A 24305-nucleotide genomic window follows, 5' to 3' on the forward strand; every position below is an offset into this window, starting at 1 on the left:
TGCTGGACTTCACCCCTGCTATAAGGTGGGTTGGGCTGAGAGAAAGTGATTGGCCCAAGTTCACTCAGCTGGCTTTTATGCCTCAGTCAAACTCATGGTCTCCAGCTTTCTAGCCTGGTGCCTTAAGCGCAATTATCCCAGCCTTCATCCAAGAAATTCAGAATAGACCATTCTTCTTCCTGCTATTTTATCTAACAATCAGATGAAGTCAGCTACTGTGAGAGAGAGTAGTTGGAGTTTTTTCCTCTCACTGAACCTCCTGGATCCATGACTATTTGAAATAAATCTCCTCTGACACTCTGCCACATGCCGCAACATGATGCCATACAATCAGCATAACTTACATTTTAAAAAATCAAGTAAGTATCATTTAGATGTGGACACACAGCAGTCATCCTCCTCTGCTGTCTCTTTGGAGGAATCAAAATGAAATGGATTTGATTTTTAAAAGACAAAAATGTAGTTTCACAGCACACTATCACTGCAGTGTGGCAAATATAGAGACATTGTTCCTGCCTCTGCTTCCACCTTTTATGCTCTGTCGGAATGAGGCATCAAATATTTATGCTCACTTCTGTTAGCCCAAAAGTGGCCTCACTGCATTTTTCCCTGGAGTAAAACTGCATTGTAAAAAAAAAAAGAAAAAAAATTGATCTGTAAATTTAAAAATTTGGGAAGCATTTGTGATCTAAATCCAGCAGTAAAGAATCAGGGTAGTAAGATGAGAAGCAAGGTAGAGGCAGGGGAAATAGTCTGAGCAGGGTGTCTGGAAAAAAAAAACGGTTAGAAATATAATTTGTCCAGGGAATGGGGGTGCATATCTTTTAGCAGTGAATACTGGAAATATGACAGGATGTTTTTTTAAAAAAAAACAAAGCTTGAAAGAACCTGACAGGAATATCATAAACCAGGAATGCTGTGTTAATTTTTGCCATATGTATGCTAGTAATTCTACAAAGTAGTGTAAAATCTGAGTGTCATCAATCTTTACAAATGTCTTGCACAAGCACACAATCTTTGCAAGTACAGACAGCTGGCCTCTTTTTAGCTGTGATGGTGCATGCAGACCTATGCACTGTTGATTTTATTATTTGGGGAATAGCTGTTGATAACTTAATTTGAAAGAAAGATACCCTCCAATCTTCTTTTAAATTGCTGCATTTTATCCACACTTTTTAGTCACAGCAACACACAAAACAGCAGCATCTTCAAGGATCTGCCACTTTTCTTAAAATGCATGGCACACAGATAAAAGAGGCAGGTCTTGATCACAATGCAGCATTTTCCATCCTGCCTTCCTGCAGACATCCCTGAAAATACTGTGTATTCATGGGTTTTGACTATCACTCAAGGGCTGGAATTTCCGAGGATGAACTATTTTGTATGGGAGGAAGAAAACTGTTTCACAATGAATCAGATCAGTCATCCGTTTAGGCCAATACTGTCTCCTCTGGCTGGTTGCATCTCTCCAGGGTCCCAGTCAGGATTAATCCTTCTCTTGAACCAAAATTATTTTAATTAAGAGGCTCCCTTCATTGAGAGAATGGCAACCTTCCCAAAGCCTACTCTCCTCAGATTTGCTGAATCACAATTCCCATCCTCCCTGTCATACCAGTGGCCATGCCAGCCATCAGTGAGAGAGTAGTAGTCCCACACTTCTGGAGAGTACCAGATTGGGAAAGCATGATATTTAGGACAGAGCTTGTTATAGTGAGATCTCTGGCAACACATGAATTCATTTATTCATTTCATAAATTTCATTTTATTATCATTAATAAATTCATATTATTCTGAACGAAGGCAACAACAAGATAATTTCCTAAGAATATTTCTAAGAAACTTATTTTAATTTTGGAATGACCACTGCCATCGGTGTCCACTGGAGGGCAAATGAATAACACATGTATGATGACTCTGTTATACACAGGAAGTAGTTGTATCAGATATCACGGTAGCATGAAAAGTCCATGCCATCAGGTCAAGTCACACAGTTTGACATTTCAATGTCATCATAGCTTGTTTTAGATGTTATTGCTATCATTGACCTGATCTATGTTTATATGCCATTTTTATTTATTTAAATTCTAAATTTTTGAGTTTTACAAAAAGGTGTACAAAAGGTGTAACTTATCTGGAAGCATCCAAGCTGCGTTCAAAACATTGCTGACCGGAAGTAATTTAGGGCCAACACAACTGAGAGACATATGAGGAAATTCCTTCTGGACTGCTGAATGAAATTATCCTATCGTGAATGACAGAAGAGAAATGAATACCTTTGCAACAACCATCAAACAGCATAGTTCATTCTTTATAAAAGTGGAAAACTCTATAAACATTCAGATGACCTTGAATCAGTTCTATTTTTTCTCTTCTTTATGTTCTGAATTAGAACAAGATGGCAGGGTCCTTTCTTCATAGTCTTCTCCCACCTTAAGCCAAGATTCTGAAATGGAGTATGTTCTTAATACATCCAAATAAAGTAAAAAATCTTGTAGGCAAGTAGGTATCGGCAACTGGCGGATGTGCTGGTCTGATTGCAAACAAACACTTGTTAAAAGTGACCGAATCTCCAGGCGGCACAGATGAGACAATGATGGGATATGTTCTGTCACAAGAAAGAAATATGCATTTATCAGGAGCAAAACAACTGAGTGTTTCATGAACCTTCTGCTTTAGTGCCAAAGGCCTGCAGAAGGAAGCCAATACCTTTGAGGGAGGCAATACTCAAGAATTACACTTGGCTTCTGATGCCCCGGCTATACACCACAGAGTAACAGAGTCCAGAACAAAATTAGATTTTATTTCATCTAATTCCAACTTATATATAGAAAATAATTATTGATAAGTTATGTCATAATTCTACTTTTCTGTCACATTAAAATTATCACTGTTACCATTTGATAACAATTTTTTGTATTCTGGGGGATACAACCAGGACTTTGGAAAATTGCTGGTTTCTGTAGTTTACAAAAGAAAATAACAATGGGCTCCATACAAAACTTCTAGTGTCTTGAACTGATGTATTCCTTTATGAATTGAAAGACCTACTCTTAGTCTCAGCCATTCTTTGACTTTGTCTCTCTTGGGGGTACAGACAGTCTTCTGGACTGGTACCTGGATTTCCTACTGTTTTACAATAAAAATTTGTATATTTATATTTCCTCTTTCATAATATTAGGGAAAAGGGGGTTGTTAATTATTTACTGAATGGGAAATCCTTGACTTTCTCATGCCTAATCTTCAAAGAAAGCTACATTCTGGACTAAAACAATAAGAATAAACAGTGTTTTAAAATTAAATAAAATAAGATAAAAGGACAGCCACTAACAAAGCAGAGCAGGTTTAAATCAGGACCTGAAATAAGGGTAAGCAGCAGGCCTAAGTGTTGAGATAGCAACTTTTCTTTTTTCTTTTCCTTCTTTTTCCTTTGGGTTTTCTGATATATTTCTCTATTTCATGTATGTACTATATGTGGTATGGTTCTATCTGTGTGGAGGGAGGCAGGCAGGCAGGCAGGCAGGAAGGAAGGAAGGAAGGAAGGAAAAGATAGATTTAGATGTGTAAAACTTACATTTCCAATGTTTTTAAATATGAAAGAAAACAGAACTGAAATTTCAGATACCAGGCTGAAATATAAGTTGAAAGAAGCCAACTAGGGAGGGATTTGATGACTCACTTCAAATACATGAAAAGATTCGCCTAGGAGAAGCCTATTATCCATTGTCCCAGAGTGTAGGATACAATAAATGAATTTACCGGTAACTCAAAAGAAGATTCCTTTTAAATGTTAAGAAAATTGTAAAGCTAACAATATTTTGACAACTGGGACCAATTACTGAAAGAGGTGGTATGCTCTGGTTCACTGGATATGTTCAAGTAGGAGTTGGATAGACATGTAATATGAATGCTTTAGTCTAGATTCTTGCACTGAGCAAAGGATTGGATGGCCCCAAAAGCTTCTTCCAATTTTATTATGGGAATGGAAAAATATTTGCACTGAAAGAAGTTATGGAAAATATTTACATTGGTTGGAAGGAAAAGGAAAAGGGTGCTTGGCTAACATTCTCAAATAAACAGGCTCATGTTGAAGAACAACTTATTTCCAACAGCTTTTGGTTACAAAGAAAACAATAAGGAAGGCAGGAATCTTTACATACTGATCAAAAATAGTTTGGCCTTCAAACAAGTACATTTGTTAAGACTTTTCTTCTGTTTATACAGGAACTGTGGGAAAGCTGATTGGGAAGCTATTTTGCAGAGCTGGAAGTTACACACCCTAAAGACACAACTTTACACATAGTCCTTGACTTACTATCACAATTTAAGCCATAAGTCATCCTAAGTAAGATGCCCCACATGATCACCTTACTCAAAAACCACAATCCTGACTCTCCCTGTTGTGGTGATTAAGTGATCCTGTGGATCATTAAGCAGAGCAAAAGAATTACCTGCCAAAGGGGAAGGGGGGGGGGCAGGCAGTTCCCCTCTGTGAGCAGAAGGAGAATTCCATACTGAAATCCAAGCAGGATTTTGGCATGAAGTGTTTGCAGCATGGTGCATTCTGAACCAGCCTCCAGAAATGAGGGAATCCTCTCACTTATGCTTTAAATGCCGTTTGCAAAATCCTGCCTGGATATTGGGAGGAACAATTTCACTCAGCCTCCTTACAGAGACTCTCCACCCTGCAGCACATTTGAAATGGATCTTTTTCACTCAGCCCCCAAGAAGCAGAGGGCGTCTTCTGAGCAAGAGGCCATGGCTGCCAATCTTTCCTGCTGGCTTCCCCATTGACTTTCTGGGGAAGCTGGCAGGGAAAACTAAATATGGTGACTACGTGATCATAGGGTGCTTGGCAGCCCGCCTTAAGTTGAAACAGGTTACCAAGTGCCCAGATCACTATTGCATGAATGCAAGGGGTGCTATAACAGCCACATGATCAGACACAGGTTGTAATTTTGAACAGTTACTAAACAAATGGTTAACCACCACCCGAATCACACACTAACCAACTCAAATGGAAAAATTTGCATAGCATGCAGAAACTTGGATGGAGTTCACAGCAGGCTGAGGTGGGCTGAGGATAACATAATCCAGGGTTGTCAAACTCAAGATCCGCGGGGTGCTTAGATCTGGCCCACAGTGCCGCCCTGGAAACAGTGAAGGACCAGTCCATGGTGCCTCTGCCAGCAAAAATGGAGCTCGGGAGGGCTGCGCAAGCTCCGTTTTCGCTGGCAGAGGGTTGCAGGAGGCCATTGAAGCCGAAAACAGAGCTCCGGAGCCCATTTTCACTGGCAAAGCACTCACACCCCAAGTAACCTCAACACGAGTGACATCATACTGGCCACACCCACCCTGGCCACACCCGTCCCAGGCCCCCGAGGTCAACCACAACCTTGATGTGGCCCCCATTGAAATTGAGTTTGACACCACTGATATAATACATTCTTCCCTTTCCATCCCCAAATGATAGTTAACTTAATAAATAATTAGTTAAATTAATAAATAATAATAATAAAACTTGTCTTTGTGCTGGGGTCCAGAGTCAGATCTCATCTTTCCCACTCCTGAATATAGGGGAAAAACTTGGCTTACTTTAATTCTAGGAGCAGAATTAAAAAGAAAACTGCAAAAACTGTATACTAAGCCTAGAAAAACAGTTCCTTCCATATATTCTATAATTATAACAGATTTAACCTACTGGAATCCCAGTTAGCGGGAAGAACAAAGGTGAAGCAGAAGAATAGATGCCTCACATAATGTTCATTCAGGAAAACAATGGTTTAAAAACCTTCTGAAAATCCAGTGATGGAGCACCCACAACTTCTGAAAGCAAGCTATTCAGATTAATTGTTCTAACTGTCAGGAAATGGTAGCAGTAGGAACAACCAAACTGTTATCCCAAAGTTGGAGGTGAGGGCTGGGATAAAATTCCTACCTTCTGATTTCAATACCCCCAGTCTACCATCAGCTGGGTCTACTACACAGGTATATACACAAACATATTTTGTGTGCCTGTCTCTCCATGTATATACACATGTACACATACACATATACAGACACAACACATGCACACTTTCAGAGCAAAAGGGAAATCTCCAGGATTGGCTGCAGCTGGAGTTCACTTTACTGAAAACATGGGGAACAGAGCGTAGGAGTTTTGAATAGTGACCATGCATATATATGCACATATTCTTCCTTTGGGAGATCATCTTAAAACCAAGGTCCATATGGGTATATACAGTGAGTGATATTGGTGGCAGTTAACTGAGACCCATTTCAGAACATTACCCATGAAAGAGACATAAATTGGTCAAGATCATATATTTGGTTTCTTTTATTGAGATTCCTCTGCATTGTATCTGAAGGGACGTGTGCTCTAAAATGGTGCTCGGGGGGGGGGGGGTATTATTACTTTTTAGCTCCAGAGTTAACTGGCTGGGAATGGTTAATTGTGAGTGTTCACTTTGCAAATTAGCATATTATTAGGGTTATTTAAAATAAGGAAAGTGATAGTAAAAGTGAGCAGGAAAAGCAAGAATGGTAGAAAATAAGGACGATGATTTGACAAAAGATGTGGTAATGAATCCCCCTGGATGAAGTAGGGAGAAACTCAGGGCGGAACTGAAAAAAATAAAAATAAAAATGATAGCAATACTCAATTTCAGGTGTGCCTATTTATTGCTAAGATTTTGCAAAAGGTGCTAGTTTTATGGGTTCACATATGCTCAAATATTTGTTCTCATTAATCTCCTCTTATGTTCTTCTATAAAGGCTTACCTTTGGATCCCTTAGAACATAATTTAATAAGCACTCTGCAGGATCAAACCAAAAACCTAACTAGTTCAGCATCTTATTTCCCACAGGGGCTAACTAGAGGACTCTTAAGAAGTGCATCAGTAAAATATCCTGGGTCACTGTTATCTTTCCACAAATAATATTCAGAGGTATACTTGGACATGGAAAATTTGCATTTCAGGTAGCTAGCAACCATTTATAAACAATTAATGGCTTATGGAAAGATGGACGGCAAATAAATATAATAATAATAAAACTATTTATGCTCTCTAAATCTGCATTTGTTAGAGGCAATCATATTTTGCAACAGCAAATGCACATTAATTCTATTTTACGCAGAATCTAACAACCAACACAAACCTTTTCCGACTCAGTGCTTTCTAGATATACTAGAATAACAATTGCCAAGAATTCCCCTGGCAATATTTTGATGACAACAGGTAAAGGACACTCGATTATCAGATATATCAAGCCAGTTCTTGCTATACATTACAGTAGTATATTTTATGTTTTCAAAGCACTACAAAATGTTCAAAACGCTTCTATGTGGCCCCAGAAACCTTCAAAAGTATTATCAAATTCCAATGTTTCCGAATTGGAATTGGAAGAAAGGCAATTAATAAATGAATGACTAGAGACTAATATTGTATTTAATTCTAATAGCATAAAATATGGTATTTTATCATACTTCCATTTAATTCTTGAAGTCAATGTATTTTGGAATGCAACCATGTGAGTGTTCACCAAGAAAGTTGTGTATCCTAATATTTAAAAAGAAAATATTAGAACGAAGTCAATTCAGACCATACTAACAAGCGTAGGTTTGAATTTTTTAAAGAGATTTTTAAACAGGAAAAAAAAAAAAAGATCTAGCTGGCAAACTGATAAGAGACCATAAAGTGAGATTAATTAAAGCACCATTCAGGCAGAACTCTCTCCATGCGTTTGCTGGATTTGAACACAAAAGAAAAGAGACATTTTCTGATCAGAAGCTTTCCTAACCTTTCCATTATTAAAAGATGGTATTTCGGTCTCCAGGGTATCTAGTTAGCAACTGATGATTGCAGACTATATCTGCACTATTCTCCCTGCGTGGCAGGCAGTCTGCAGCTTCACTGTTGCCTGCAGTAATTGGATGACCTTTATTTCCAGAGCAGGATTAAGCAGAGCCACAGGATCATTTATTAAAAACACAACAGCACACTGGTTTCAGAAGTCTAATTTGGAAAAAAAAAGCCAAGTTGCACAGATGCCTCTAATACTTCAACACTAGCATCCACTGTTTAGGAAATCTTCTAGCCACTTAGCATATGGCCCAGAATAATCTAGATATTCCCAAGGTCTCTCTACTTAAAACTAGAAAATCCAGGATCCTTCAATTTTCAAAACATTTGGTTCATTGGTAATAATAAATTGGTGTTCATGGCACATTACGCTGACCCCGAGATACTATCTATACATCTGCTTTCTCTTTTGTATAGCTTTTTAACCCACAAAAGCACCCAGGTGCTGCTACAATGCCTCACTGTGACAAGAGGTGTGTTTGTGAGAGAAACGTGCAAAGAATGCTAAGAATCAATCTCAAGAGTGCATATACTCAGCTGTGTCGCTCAAAGCCTGAAGATCATCTCAGTTGCTCAGCTAAAGTAAGCCGACACCTATATCAGGCAACAGCAATATTGGAAAATTGTGGAAGAGGAAGATCACGTAAGTACCATAACAAGGCATCGTTTCATACCATGCTAAGAAAAGCAATGGTAAATCACTCCTATGTGTTATCAACAAAACCACAAAGACAGACAATGTTGTGGCCCCGCCCTCTGAGCCTGTCCCATCGGAGGAAGAAAGCTCCGAGCATGAGGAAGAGGAGTCAGCCAGGCCTCCCTCTCCAGGCCCCTCCCCTCTGGCATTGTCTCAAGTGCCGGTCGAGGGAGAGGAGACAGCTGATTCGAGTCAAAGTGATAATGAAACATCATTCCTGGACGCACGCCTCCGAAGGCGTGATAAACGTTTGCAGCAGCTTAGGAGGCGTGCTAGGGATTAGCACTGAGTCACTGGACCACACCCCAGAGACCACACCCCAGAGACTATATAATAGAGAGTGGTGGTCAAGGATCTTTTGTGACGAACAAAGCAAAACCTTGGACAGTCACTAAAGCCTCGTCCGGAACTGCTGGGAGGAATATTATTTCTGTTTGGACTTTCTTGAACGTTCGTATCTTATCTGTCTGTTTGTGAAAATAAAGTCCCTTGGCAGACGGTGTGTCTATCGCTGCCAAGTGGGGAGATAAGAACTGGGTGCGTTCCAAAGTGTTTCCTTAACCCTCGACTGGCTGTGTGTGTGTGTGTGTGGGTACGGGGACAGATCAGACAATATAAAGTGATTGACAATGTTTAGTATCAGATGATGAGCCCCTTAGGTCAGATTGCAGTCAATATACTACTGAGGAAGAACTATGTTTGCCAGAATATTAATAGTGTTTATGATGTGGCTACATTAAAGCCTTTGGAGTGTCTAGTAGCTGGTGCTGTCATGAAGGGGGGAAATGCAGAGCTGCATGAACAGAATTACAGTGAGAACTTGAAATGTAAGAAGCACGAATGTTTCTAGGCCTAGGAAAACAGAATGACAGAAACTGAAAAAAGAGAAATGGAAGCCTTGACAAGACAAGATCTTGGGAAGAAGAATGTCAAACAACTCTTAAGAAGGATTGTTACAATCACATTTTTAGATATTGAAGATGGAAACTTATACAGAAAAGGACAATAAAGTAAATTATTTCGGGATAAGTAAGAAAGTAAAACACTATCAAAAAGAAGTCATAATGTACTTTATTGATTGACATCTATTATATCAAGCTGTAGTATAAAAATGGAAAGATCAAAACCTGCTCAATATTCTCATTCAAAACCTAAATAAAACAAAGCCATAATCCATAGCAAAGCAGTCTCCAGGTCAGAAAATAAATTGTATACTTTCCTTATTTATTCAGGTGTATGCTTAATGTATGTTGAGAGAGCCTGGATTAGAAGAACAGGGCATGATTTTGAAATTGGAGGAAGAAATCTCAGTAGCCTGAACTATGATGATGATACTTCTCTAATACATACTCTAATAAATAAAGGATCTGAAATGAAACAAAATAACAAAAGTCAAGGAGCACTGAAAAAAATGAGACTTAAATCTAAAAAAGACCAAACTAATACAATAAGCACAGCAACCAAGCTTAAAATTGACAATGAAGACATTATACAGGCAAATAGTCTGTTTTATAGAATTGATTATCAACAGTTAAGGAACCAGCTATAAGAAATACACCATAGACTTACGCTTGGTGAATAGCAGTAAAGGCCTTGAAAAAGATTTTAAGAGCCATAACAAGATCAGAACTGTACAGGCAACAGTTTTTCCTGTGACCCTCTCTGGTTGCAAAAGTTGGACTTCAAAGAAGCAAGACAAAGAGTATTTACAGTTTTGAATGTTTGTGTTGGAAAAGACTCCTGAGAATGCCATGGAGAGTTAGATCACAGAGCAAATCAATCCAGACTTTTCATTCGGACCACAAAATTATCAGATTCAAATTATCCTATTTTGAACACATTATACAATGATTAATACTTCATTTTTATGTATATTTAAATCAACATTATGCTCTCTGAGAGCATGTATATCAAGGCTACAATCCCTTGCATTATTGACCAACAAACTATCTGTTATTTAGACATTAATAAACAGACCATACAAAAATAAACTGGCTCGTTCTTTGCTTACCAAAGTAAGCACAGGGCATCCACATGGAAGTGGCCTTGCGGCTAGAAAGAACCTGCTCCACATTCCACGGAAGCCTCTTCCAATTAGTAAACTCCAGCAGGAAGTTCAGAGCATCGCTGCTTACAGAGAAAACCCTAGAAGTGAACAAAAATAAATTACTATAAGAACCAGTGTATCATATTGAATAGTGTCGGCTTCTGGTAAAAGAGTTCAAATCAGCCATGTAACCAACTGAGTGATTTAAGGCCAATTATTGTCTTTCAGATAAACATATAATATTCACAGTTTACAAAAGAAATATAAAGATGAATAGAAATAAATTTTAGAGGATATTAAGTGATGTACTCCTAAAATACAAAACTTTATTTAACTGGGAAATATGCCGTATCAAATATATCTTAATAGAATTCATATGGGCCAGTTCTACTACTAGTACTCTGTTCATTTGAATAAAATGAGTGTAATACCGGTCTCCTGTAATCTGAGTATCTTTGTAATAGATCTTCACTACAGAATGCTTGCATTCTGGATATTAATCAGGGTGGATTTGATTTAAATCAAGTCGATTTAAAATCACGATTTAAATCATGATTTAAATCACTAGTAAAAAGGCTTCATTTAAATCAACTCGATTTAAATCATAATTTTTAAAGAGCAACTATCATCTCTATTCCGCAGCTGCTCCTCCTCTGACTCATTGACAGTCCCATTCACTTTAATGGGACGGCTGGTGATGTGGCAGTAACACAACAAGGTGAGGGACGTGGCAGGCAGCTGGTGAGTGGATGCCCGCTAATAAGCGCTGCCATGATGGATCTGAAATGACAGGTGCTCTTTAATATTATATTTATAAACTGCTTAGGTTTCACTTTCATTTTTACTACTTGCCCTGCCTCCTCACACTTAGAGCCTGGTGGTACAGATGCATTTCTCTTCAAACAATCATAGAGTTTATAGTGTACATAGATTTGCAAAACAATGGGATAAAGGAATATCCCTGAACTTTGTTTTATGATTTATCTCATGGTTACTGTGAAATTGTGTGAATGCATCAATGCAGTGCATGTTATCTCAGCTTGCAGAGCTTGGATTCATTGAATGAGTTTACAAAAAAATATAAATATTGCAGAATATACAACCTCATGCTACATAGCTAAGCTCCATTTCATGCTGAATAAACTAAATTATTAATGCATCTTAAATAGAAAACTATCTTTAGATAGATTTTTACTCCAAAAGCATTTTATTAAAATAAATCTGGTGTGTTTTTTTAAATCATAGATTTTTATCCACCCTGATATTAACACATAATGAACACACAAATACTCCACGTACAGAGTATGTAGTAAATTACTGAAAAATCATATTGCCAACTGGAAATCCTAACTTTGTTCAACTACTATAATCAATCAGTTTCATTCTCTCACACATGCAGTGAAGAGTATCCACAAAGGATCAAAGCAGTTAAGAGAATTATATCGAGCCTATGTTTCTTGTGACCTTTGATGATATTTGGCTTCAGAACACAAGGCTCTTTTTATTAGTTTAAAATGGCTGTAAATCTAATGTATTTTGCAATAAGATGACTTCTGCCCTTTAAAAGCAAAGAGAAGATATTTGGTCCTTTCTACATGGGAAGGAGTGTGCATATGTTTCATTTTTTTGTATTTGTTCAAAGTTTTAGGAACGCAGCATAAATTTTCCCTTCCAGTAGAAAAAAAATCAAACCACCTGCTTTCACTGAGGAATCAACAGAGTTTGAATTTGACACAGAAGACAGAACTGCGAAGGAACAGCACAATGGTCTTCAAATTCACCTCCAACCTCATTGTCTTCCAATAATTCACTTTTGTTCCAAACTTGTTCTAAGATTTAAGACGTTCTAAGGTGTAGATGTAATACCGGTATTAGGGAGTTGAGGAGCAACATCATATGCTTCTTCTAAACCCCCTTATAACTTTTCACTACTCCCATTAGAAAATTTAATCGTGGTGCAGCTTAACATAATAATCATGGCTAAATGCTATCCCGAGTTTGCTCTTCATTAGGCCTAAGGCAGAAATAATTTTCTTTAATGTCGTAATTATCATTAAAATTCAACAAATGCTATTTGCCCTAACTCACATATTTTCTCTGTAGTAAAAATTCTTCCCTTTTTCAGCATTAACTATGGTATTGTGTTACATCAGCACTCATATTAATGCAAAACCTGATTATCAGAGCTTGACACTGAAAGCTGAAACTGGTTCACAGAATTAACTTCTCTATCAACCTGGCTTATTCCACTGGGGAAAACATGCACTTTGCAAGTTCACTTCCAACAGCTTTAACCATAATTATTTACTTAGGTCATAGAATTTCCATTCTGTAATTCTAAATCTTAACTCAGGCTCTGAATTCTAAGTATTAGCAGAGTCAGGCGGCAGAATCCCAGAAAGAGTGGATAGACTATAAGGTTTAAATCAAGATAAGAGAAAAGCCAGTATTATTTTCATACCGTTTGAAGGATATGCCAAAATATGCCAACCTACTTATTTGATAAATGTATATAGACCCCTATCCCACAAAAATGACAGATGGCAGACAAGCCAATAAATGGAAAGGAGCATTCTATTGATTTGCTGCAGTAACAACAGTAATATTGTTATGCAACAAGCCCAGATAATAGCATGAGACTATCTCCTGGACTCCCAGGATAGCAGTATTCTGGGTTATAAACCCTGGTGGCACAGTGGTTAGAATGCAGTATTGTACACTGATTCTGCCCACAGCCTGGAGTTCGATCCTTGATGGGTTCAAGGTTGACTCAGCCTTCCACCATTCCAAGCACCCAGATGTTGGGGCCAATATGCTGACACCGTAAACTGCCCAGAGAGTGCTGTAAAGCAATATGGGACAGTATATAAGTCTGAGTGCTATTGTTATTGCTATTATAATATTGCTTTCTATACTCATAGAGTGAAATTAAGCACTCATCCCAGGCTTGCAAGTAGTTTTTTTTGTGATTCCTGATACTCTGAAAAATGACAGGTGGGAGACTGAGGTACACAATAACTGTATATATAAACCACCAGTCCATCTACGAAAATGTTTACATCAGTCAAAATAATACTTATTATCTCGTTCCTGACTAAATACAGTAGGTCAGTTTTGCCATCTCTGTTAGTTCTGCCATCTTCACAATCCATTTCTCCATTTTGGGTATATCAGTATTTCCCCATCTTTGTGTACAGTATATAATAATCTTGATGCATTACCATATATAAAATCAGTCTTCCATAAGTTGTCTATAATTGACAATCCCAAATCCATATCAAAAGAATTCTGATTTCATCTCAACATTAATCTTTAAAATTCTTCACATCATCATATGCACTTAATAATCTTTATGCATATAATAGCCTCACTATAGTCTATATATAGAAAAGCGAAAACCACTCATGCCATAATCACGAAATCTCCAGAACCGTAAAACCTACAAATTTGAAATTTGCCACGTACATTTCTCTTGGCTTCTAGGTGCTCACTAAGAAAGGATTTTTCAAAATGACCATCAGAGCAATTAGTATTTCCTATATTATGATTAACACACTCTGATGCTAAGGAGTTCTACTCCCCCTCCCCACTTGAAAAGAAATCTGTTCCAAATGCAAAACACAAAGGAGAGGAGTTTCACTTTCAATTTTACTTTCACAGCAGCAACCAGGGGATAGGATAGGGGAACCTTCTGTGGGGCAACGCTGAGGGAGAGAAGGGGATAGGATAGGACATGTTTCTGTGGGGCAACGCTGAGGGAGAGAAGGGGACAGGAGAGGCCGATTGTAACTACTCATTAATTGTCAAGCTGTAAGTGTCAATTTATCAAGCCCCATCACATAGTTTCGTAGCGAACCATGGGTATCCAGCTAGTTACCATATACAAAAATAATCTTCTATGAGTGTTTCCTAATTGGATGCCAAGTCTCAATAAAAAATTCTTTTTTCATCTGAATATTAATTATTAAAATTCTTTGAATCATCATTTGTATTTGTATTCATGTTTTTCTTTGCTTTTTCACAAATCCACCATGCATGAAAAAATGTCCCTTTGTGCTTTTCACATTTCCAACATTGATTAGAAATGCCTTTCTACATTTTAGATTTCTCTGGTGACATATTTAATTTAATTTAATTTAATATTTAAATTTATATACCGCCCTTCTCCCGAAGGACTCAGGGCAGTGAACAGCCAGAAGTAAAAAACATCAAATACAAAATATAAAAACAATTTAAAAATGAATTAAACATATACAAAGTCAGCTTATAAAGATGTATGTAAATATAAAAAAAAGAACACCGCTTTTGGGGGGGGGCGAAAGCCCTACTAAGCAGGTATATACAAAAGTATGAAGGCTATTGCTTACACATTGTAAGCCGCCCTGAGTCTCTGGAGAAGGGCGGCATATAAATCGAACCAATAAATAAATAAATAAATTTACATAGTGGTGAGTTGGAGCCAATTTGCTGAGCCAATTGATACATTTTCTTAATTTTGTGAGCTGGTTCACAGCAGAGGTGAACCTCAACATCTAGTACATTAATCAGCTGTTCTACCGCTAACAGTAGTAGCAATGGAGCCAGCAGAGCTGTTTCTTAAAACATTTAGCAGTACACCAGTACGCATACACAATCATACAGTATATTTATATGCCTATATTGCCTTGCTTACCAATCATGAAAGAGAAGATTCACAGGATTAAACCCAGCTAGCAAAAGTGAGGGCAGCCATTCTCTGTAGTCATGTCCTGCACTGACTGCATACTTTGAAAATTCTGCCAGATGCTGCTGACATAGGAGCTTGCAATCCTTCCTCAAGAAATGCCGAAATAGACCATATCTTCTATGTAGGAGGCAGAGGCCTAAATCTATTTCAAGAATTTTGATTCCGTATTTCAGAAGAATGAGAATTATTTCACTTCTGCAAAAAATGTACAAGACATATACATGTTACACCTTGCAAGCCACTCAGAGTTGCCTTGTGGTGAGATGGGCAGCAAATAAATTTAATAATAACCCCAGTGAGACACTACCTTGACATGGTTGTGGGGCTTGTGAGGAAGATGAGAACTATGCCAGAGGTTCAACCATACTGGGCAGGTCTCATCAGAGGAGTCAGACATACAGTGTTTCCCCCTTAAAAAATATGGTAAAACATCAATTGCAGAAATCCATATTGGCTCAGTCGTCACCCGGGTTAACAAGGACCACGCTAGATGTTGGCCTAATTCTTTACCTTTTCATTTAGGTAAAAAGCATTTCAGAGTTTGTCAACAAGTTTCCTATATCATGTGAGCCATCTACAAGGTTACAATAATATTGTAATCTGATACAGAGAACAACAAGATTCCTTAGTTTAATAACAGTTCCATAAAAAGGATCGATAACAGCAGAGAAGCTTCCCCAAACTATTTCACCTTCCCATATTGGCTGATTTCTCCTGAAATGTGAAGCTGTATGTTCTAAAGCAGCAGTTCTCAAAGTCAGGTCTGGGAACCCCTAGAGGTCCCTGAGACCTTTACAGATGTCACAAAGTCAAATAAATATTTTAACATTTCTCTGTTTTGATTTCTAATACAATAAATACTGCAAGATATAACCCACATAAACAAAAGCTCTTTGGAATCCTCAATCATTTTTAAGAACGTAAAGGGGTCCTGAGGCCAATATGTTTGTGTAGTGCTACTCTAAGGCATTTCCAAGCATCTAAAGATGAAAGATGAAATATTATCTGAAAGGAGAAAGTTTGAAAAACCTTTAATATAAATCAGTTACTGCTCCCATAATATTCACCTTGTTTGCTAGGTTGTTTGTTTATTTTTAAAATTTATTGGCCGCCCATCTTATCACAGGTTTATAATTCCCATAACTTTCTTGTCCTATAACAACTGCAAAGAACATACGCACCCTTTTTGAAAAGCAAGAGACATTGGCGATTTGCAGCCAAAAACAGGACAAGATTGAGCATCCGGACTGTAACCTTCCTTAAGCAAAAGTTCCAAGCAAATTTCCTGACCACTGTAGATTGCAGAGTAGACAGGACTCACTTTGCCTTCAGCACTACCACAAACCCGGTCAGTAACTGGTATCAGCATGCGCAATATACTGCAAAAAAGTAAAATGGATGTTACTGTGCAAGCAAAAAAAAATCTTTGTTATGTATCTTACAGATGAAAACATCATTTTCCTTACCTTAAAACAAAAACCATTATTTGCTACCTTTTAATGTGTTCTGTATAAAATTGAAATCTCAGCAAATCGTAAGAACTGGCTGATCTCATCTGGATTCTAAAACTAAGTAGGATTCCGCCTAATGGATACGAGACCTTTAAAAAATACCAGTGCTGAGACAAGATATATTGGTTTAAATAATCCTGGAAAAGGCAGTGGCAAGTAACCTTAATTTTGCTGCCAAAAATATTGCATAATGTCATTCATGCTGTTAATAGCAGTTGAGCTTGATTCAAGGGCTTCCATAGTGGGTAACTGAGCCCATATGGTAAAAAGGTGAGTCCTCTGGACCAGGGGTCACCAACCTTTCGGACCTCAGGGACCACTAAATTCATAATTTTAAATCCCGCGGACCACTAATACGAATTTTTTAAAAAGATAAATAGTATTTAGTGCAATATAAAAAATGCAAATAAGTTTTCTGTGGACCACCAAAATTTTCTCATGGACCACCAGTGGTCCACGGACCACCAGTTGGTGACCACTGCTCTGGACCCATCTTTTGCTTTGGAATGGCAACATTTCATCTTGAGTCCTCTGTGTAATTCTAGTAAGTGTGGAAAATACGACTCTCAAACCAGTGTTGCCTTTTTAGCAATTAACAGATTTAAAAAACCAAGCAAGCAAAATAATTTTTTTTTTTAATTTGATTTCTATACCGCCCTACTGCCGAAGGACTCAGGGCGGTGCACAGCCAAACAATAAAACACATACATACAAAATTTAAATGTAGAATTAAAATCAAATTAAATAGTTTTGGCCCATAATTGCAGTAATGTAACCTCCTGGCTATCTAGCATGTAAGCATCTTGCTGGATTATCCACCCTTCCTCTCCTCCTTGTGTGATAGACCAATCTCACTAGATAAAAATACAACGAAATTTTATTTTAAAAACAGAAATGATAAAATGTATTCCTATTTAATTTTTTAAAAATCCAAATGGTGAATGTGAAAGATAAATGACAGGCCTGTTTAGATTACAATAAAGCAGCAGACTAAAGGGAAAAATACAAAAGATAATGCAATACTCTAGACAGGCAAGATGCTGTTTCTCATTCTGAGAGAAAAAAGAAGACGGGTTAGGTATTTCAAATTAATATTAAAGATTACATAAACATCGCAGAGAAGATTTGGAATCTCCATATGCAATCTGATTGTTTGAAGACTGAGGTTACATGCTCAATTCATCAGAGAAATAACATTAGACTTTAGCACATTGTTTACATTGTGACAGAGAGATATTTTATTTTTAAATCTATTTTCTCTTCCCTGATAGCCCACTTTAATCTACCCAAGTTCCGTAGCTTAGTGTGTTCGTTCAAACAGCATTCCAGACATACGCAGCCAAAAGTTTGATATGAAGCCAGAACTTTCTACAGAAAGCTGTAAGCAGAAGACTTTAAATTCATCCCAAAATCACATTTCCTTCACTACCCTGGAATTTAGAGGTAATCAATACCTAGCCTGAAAGAAAGAAATCTTGCCTTTGAAAAGACTGCCTGTTATGCATTAAATAAAATGTACGTGAGGAGGAACCCAATAAAATTGCCTCATAGGTCATAGTGACATCTGTCCCATCTGGGACAGATATTTTAAATTATAAGGAAAGAGAAGTTGTCCCATTGGATATTGCTTATAGTGCCCATTTTCAGGAGATGGGGAGGCTGAGGCTAGAAAGCATTGCTTTTCCAACAAGTTTTCTTTGGAACAGGCTTCATCTAGATGTGTTTAGCACACTAGGCAATTTTAAGGTATGTGAACTTCAACTCCCAGAATTCTCCATGGGTGGTTAGGGAATTCTGGGAGTTGAAATCCACACATCTCAAAGTTGCCAAGTTTGAGAAACACTGCTCCAGATGTTCGATTGGCCCCTCCAGTAATAATATTCCAGAAGTTAGCCAAGGCTGAATGCGAGCGAGAGTATGAGAAGTGATTCTTAATCATAACTATTTTTATTATGTTTCTCATTTTTTATTCTTACTCTTGTAGCTTTGGGTTTTTTAGTTGTCTTGGAATTTTGAAGTTATGAAACAATGATTTTAAGATGCTTTTTATTTTTATGCAAATATATTTGTATTTTTTTTTCCTAACTGGGGTTGCTTCTATTCTACTATACTTTTTTATTGTAAGCCATGGTAGTCCGAATGTTTCTCAAAAATACAAATTTAACACAAAATTCAATTGATTTTAAGTTGAGGTTGACCTCAATTTACAACCAGTTGCTTAGCAACCATTCAAAATTATGGCAGACCTCCCTAAAAGCCAACAACATGGTCCCAAAGTTATGGCTGCTGCAGCACCCCCCACCTATCCCCCCCATCCCATCCACCAGACTACATCTTCTACGTCACTCTTGTGGTCACTTTTTGAAGATCTCTGGAACTCCATTCAGATTAGTGAAGCAAAGCAAGCTGCTTTGTTAATGGCTGCACAGTGCAATCCCAGAAGAGCCACCATCTTCTCAGCTGCCACTGCTCCTGGGATTGTGCTGAGCAGCCCAGCAACAAAGCAGCTTGCTTTGCTTCCCTGAATTCCAAAAATTTTTGCTAAGTAAGGGGTAACATGGGGTAAGCAGGAGGGTTTGGGCCCAGTGGAGCAGCACTGTGAGGGGCGAGAAGCAGAGCACCAGCTGTCTCATAGGGTGGGGGAGGCCTTCGGGGTCCCAGGAACCCATGAGGCACACCATGTAACATCTTGCACATTTAACAACCACATCGAGAAGATCAGGGATGGACAGTCCAAAGCGAAGCAATCACATGGATGCTCACTTAATGACTGTCACAAACTCTGACCCTAATGGACAGTCTCCATTACTGTCATGATTATTTAGACAGACAGACAGATTTAAAAGCTGCCCAAGTCCTGGTTACTTACTGATAGTAAGGCACTATCAGTAAGTAAGGGCAGCTTACTATCAAAAAATAAGAAAAATGCAGAAATTGAAATAAAAATAGTTCAAACAAATAAATGAAAAATACATCTAACAGGGGTTTAAACATCAATCTGTCCCAAAGCCTGAGAAAAAACCAAGTCAATAATAACAATAATAATAACCCATTATTTCTTCCCAAGGTCTTGCAAAAATGATGCATTTAGTGTTTTGAACTATTAAGACTGCCTCTGTGATTCTTGTAACCACATTTGAGAAGCACAGAACCTGCTCTGCATGCAGATGGTCCAATTTCTGACAGCTCTAATTTAAAAAATGAAGTGTCAGGAAATGGGAAAGAAAGTGTTTTGGTAGAAAGCTGCTGCTTCTCAGTTAGCAATAGACAAATAACCTGATCTGATGAAAAACTGCTTTCTCTATTCCTAAAGGTTTATACTTTTCTCTGTTGCTAGGTGATTATCTACAGAAGATTTTTTTCATAATTTATCATGTGTAACTTTCCCACTTGGTTCACAAATACACGAAAGTACATCGAATACCTCAAAACAGGTATATCCAACCCGCAGCCCATGCGCTGCATGAGCCCTAGACAGCTAGTTATGCGGTCCCACAAGAAAATAAAAAATAATGGAAGTTTGTTATTTGTGTAAAGGTAAAGGTAAATGTTTCTCCATCCAGTTATGTCCGACTTTAGGGGACAGTGCTTATCTGTTTCTTACCTGAGGGAGTCAGCGTTGTCCAAAAACATTTCTGTGGTCATGTGGCCAGAATGACCATAAGCTGAACTGCACAAAATGTTGTAACTTTGCCACCAAAGTGGTACCTATTTATCTACGCATATTTGGATGCTTTTGAACTGCTAGGTGGGCAGGACTGGGGCAAGTAATGGGAGCTCACCGTGTCGCGCAACACCGGGTCTCAAACCTGGGCTGTCAGTTTCCCAGCTGACAAGCTCAGCCTCTTTAACAATCGGACCCTGTTATTTGAATACATTAACTACATTATTTATTTATTTATTTTTCATATTTCTATGCTGCCCACTCTCGGAGGACTCTGGGCGGCTTACACCAAAGACAGTATACTAAATAGCCTATTGCCCCCAACAATCTGGGTCCTCATTTTACCCACCTCGGAAGGATGGAAGGCTGAGTCAACCTTGAGCCAGTGAGATTTGATCCGCTGATCTGCTGAACCAGCAGTCAGCTGAAGTAGCTGCAGTACTGCATCCTAACCACTGTGCCACCTTGGCTCATTCAAGCCAGCTCATTACATATTTTATATGCATCCCAAGACAATTCCTCTTCCTCCCAGGTAAGCCAGAGGGTTGGACATCCATGCCCTAAAGGAAGAAGGGAACTGCCCCTCATACAAAAGTTTCTTTTTCTTTATCCTGCTTTTCTTTCAATGCCTCATAACGAACTGCTGGTTTGTTCTTTGGTTCTGATTAAAAGCATGAAATTTAGGGTTTAAAATTTTCAATCCAAACATTGCTATTTTCTGGAATTCTCAAGGGCAAATTGGGTCATTCAGGAGTCATCAAAGCAATCATGATACCTTGACTCATTTCAGAGAAATATCAACTTTTTTAATTTTTATGTGATTATTTTATTTATATTAAATATTTTTATATTATAAAATATTTTACATTTTATAAAAAATAAACTTTCTTTTACTATTATCCCACATATTACATTAGAAAATGTCTAACCTGAGCTACTACAAAGACATTTTAAATCATAAAGAGCCACAGTGGTGCAGTGGTTAGAGTACTACAGTACTACAGGCTACTTTTACTGAATGCCTGCTGACTGCAATTTGGCAGTTCAAATCTCACCAGGCTCAAGATTGACTCAGCCTTCCATCCTTCCGAGGTAGGGAAAATGAGGACCCAAATTGTTGGAGGCAATATGCTGACTCTGTAAGCCGCTTAGAGAGGGCTGTAAAGCACTGTAAAGCGGTATATACAGTCATGGCCGTAAATGTTGGCACCTCTGAAATTTTTCCAGAAAATGAAGTATTTCTCACAGAAAAGTATTGCAGTAACACATATTTTGCTATACACATGTTTATTCCCTTTGTGTGTATTGGAACAAAACCAAAAAAGGGAGGACAAAAAGCAAATTGGACATAATGTCACACAAAACTCCAAAAATGGGCTGGACAAAATCATTGGCACCCTTTACTTAATATTTGGTTGCACACCCTTTGGAATAAATAACTGAAATCAGTCGCTTCCGATAACCATCAATAAGCTTCTTACATCTCTCACATGGAATTTTGGACCACTCTTCCTTTGCAAACTGCTCCAGGTCTCTCTTATTGGAAGGGCGCCTCTTCCCAACAGCAATTTTAAGATCTCTCCACAGGTGTTCAATGGGATTGAGATCTGGACTCATTGCTGGCCACTTCAGAACTCTCCAGCGCTTTGTTGCCATCCATTTCTGGGTGCTTTTTGATGTATGTTTGAGGTCATTGTTCTGCTGGAAGACCCAAGATCTCCGACGCACACCCAGCTTTCTGACACTGGGCTCTACAGTGCGACCCAAAATCCCTTGGTAATCCCCAGATTTCATGATGCCTTGCACACATTCAAGGCACCCAGTGCCAGAGGCAGCAAAACAACCCCAAAACATCATTGATCCTCCACCATATTTCACTGTAGTTACTGTGTTCTTTTCTTTGTAGGCTTCATTCCGTTTTCGGTAAACAGTAGAATGATGTGCTTCACCAAAAAGCTCTATCTTGGTCTCATCTGTTCACAAGACATTTTCCCAAAAGGATTTTGGCTTACTCAAGTACATGTTGGCAAACTGTAGTCTTGCTTTTTTATGTCTCTGTGACAGCAGTGGGGTCCTCCTGGGTCTCCTGCCATAGCGTTTCATTTCATTGAAATGTCGACGGATAGTTCGCACTGACACTGTTGCTCCCTGAGCCTGCAGGACAGCTTGAATTGCTTTGGAACTTGTTTGGGGCTGCTTATCCACCATCCGGACTATCCTGCGTTGACACCTTTCATCAATTTTTCTCTTCTGTCCACGCCCAGGGAGATTAGCTACAGTGCCATGGGTTGCAAACTTCTTGATAATGTTGCGCACTGTGGACAAAGGCAAATCTAGATCTCTGGAGATGGACTTGTAACCTTAAGACTGTTGATATTTTTGCACAATTTTAGTTCTCAAGTCCTCAGACAGTTCTCTTCCCCTCTTTCTGTTGTCCATGCTTAGTGTGGCACACACAGACACACAATGCAAAGACTAAGTGAACTTCTCTCCTTTTTATCTGCTTTCAGGTGTGATTTTTATATTGCCCACACCTGTTACTTGCCCCAGGTGAGTTTAAAGGAGCATCACATGCTTGGAACAATCTTATATATCCACAATTTTGAAAAGGTGCCAATAATTTTGTCCAGCCCGTTTTTGGAGTTTTGTGTGACATTATGTCCAATTTGCTTTTTGTCCTCCCTTTTTTGGTTTTGTTCCAATACACACAAAGGGAATAAACATGTGTATAGCAAAACATGTGTTACTGCAATACTTTTCTGTGAGAAATACTTCATTTTCTGGAAAAATTTCAGAGGTGCCAACATTTACAGTCATGACTGTAAGTCTAAGTGCTATTGCCATTGCTAAATATATAAAAAACAATGAAGAAAGTGAAATATATTAGAAAAACATTTTAAGTAAAATTTTACTACCAGTCAAAATCAGAGCAGATACAAAACTGATTCATCAACTGTAAAAATTCTGAAAGATTAAGTAATTTCTAATATTGCTTAGAAAATATAATCATAAATAGGAATTCCATTATTCAAAATATCTTATATTAATTTTTATTTCATAATTTATGCTCGGCCTTTCTTCCTTTATGGCTTAAGGCTTAACAGAAACTAGAGCAATTTTTTCATATCACCTACTTGCTGTGTCCCATTTGTGCTGCTGCATGGATAGGTAGCTGCCATTCCTCTTCATTGCAGTATAGGTTTGGATTGGCTCCTTCGGCTAGTAACAGCTCCACACATTTGTCATTGCCCTCCTGGGCCGCAATGAAGAGGGGTGTGGCTTGATCTTTTGCTTGACAATTGATGTTTGCTCCTGATAAGAGAATTTTAATAATTTCATAATGTTCCTCATTTTTAATGGCTCACTAAACCTTATTTTTATACTCTATGCTTAGACAGGAACTAGTATAACTACTAGAATTACAATAATGTTGCTGAATCTTTTAGGGATTTTTAAAATCAGCAATGTACCTATTTCTATCCAAACACCAGGTATTAAATGCAATTCAAACATATAGCCTCATTTCCATTAAGAGCAATGTTCATCACTCTATTCTCTTCAAAAGCCCTACACAAGAGCTGGATCTTTACTGCTCACCAGAACAGTCATAGGGACAGAATCATCCTTATTTCCAGCTTCAGTTAGGCATTTATTTTAACACAGTAAAATTTAGCAAGACTAATATTCATACTATGAACATTATAGCGAAAAATGTACATAACTTCTGATAAAAGACTTAAGAAATTCTAATTACTTCATGTTTGACTCAACTGTTCATTGTCTTTTGTTTGATTGTTGCTA

At 38.0% G+C, this 24305-nt stretch overlaps 1 protein-coding gene across 4 annotated transcripts in view; it reads right to left on the reverse strand.

Moving 5' to 3' along the window:
- Nucleotides 1-1738: 1738 nt before the first annotated feature.
- The window catches only part of ASB3 (ankyrin repeat and SOCS box containing 3), a 58016-nt gene continuing 35449 nt past the window's right edge, over nucleotides 1739-24305 (reverse strand). For all 4 annotated transcript variants that reach the window (XM_034427385.3, XM_034427386.2, XM_034427387.2 and 1 more), the window contains 5 exons: nucleotides 23639-23816; nucleotides 16511-16708; nucleotides 15276-15524; nucleotides 10568-10701; nucleotides 1739-2605 (listed from right to left, as the gene is read on the reverse strand). In XM_034427385.3, the coding sequence (XP_034283276.2) occupies nucleotides 2358-2605; nucleotides 10568-10701; nucleotides 15276-15524; nucleotides 16511-16708; nucleotides 23639-23816 (1007 nt within the window). In that variant the 3' untranslated portion in view covers nucleotides 1739-2357. The remainder of the gene's footprint in view (nucleotides 2606-10567; nucleotides 10702-15275; nucleotides 15525-16510; nucleotides 16709-23638; nucleotides 23817-24305) is intronic.

Source organism: Pantherophis guttatus, chromosome 1 (genome assembly GCF_059756535.1).
Source record: "Pantherophis guttatus breed Tessera chromosome 1, ASM5975653v1, whole genome shotgun sequence".
Taxonomy (NCBI): domain Eukaryota; kingdom Metazoa; phylum Chordata; class Lepidosauria; order Squamata; family Colubridae; genus Pantherophis; species Pantherophis guttatus.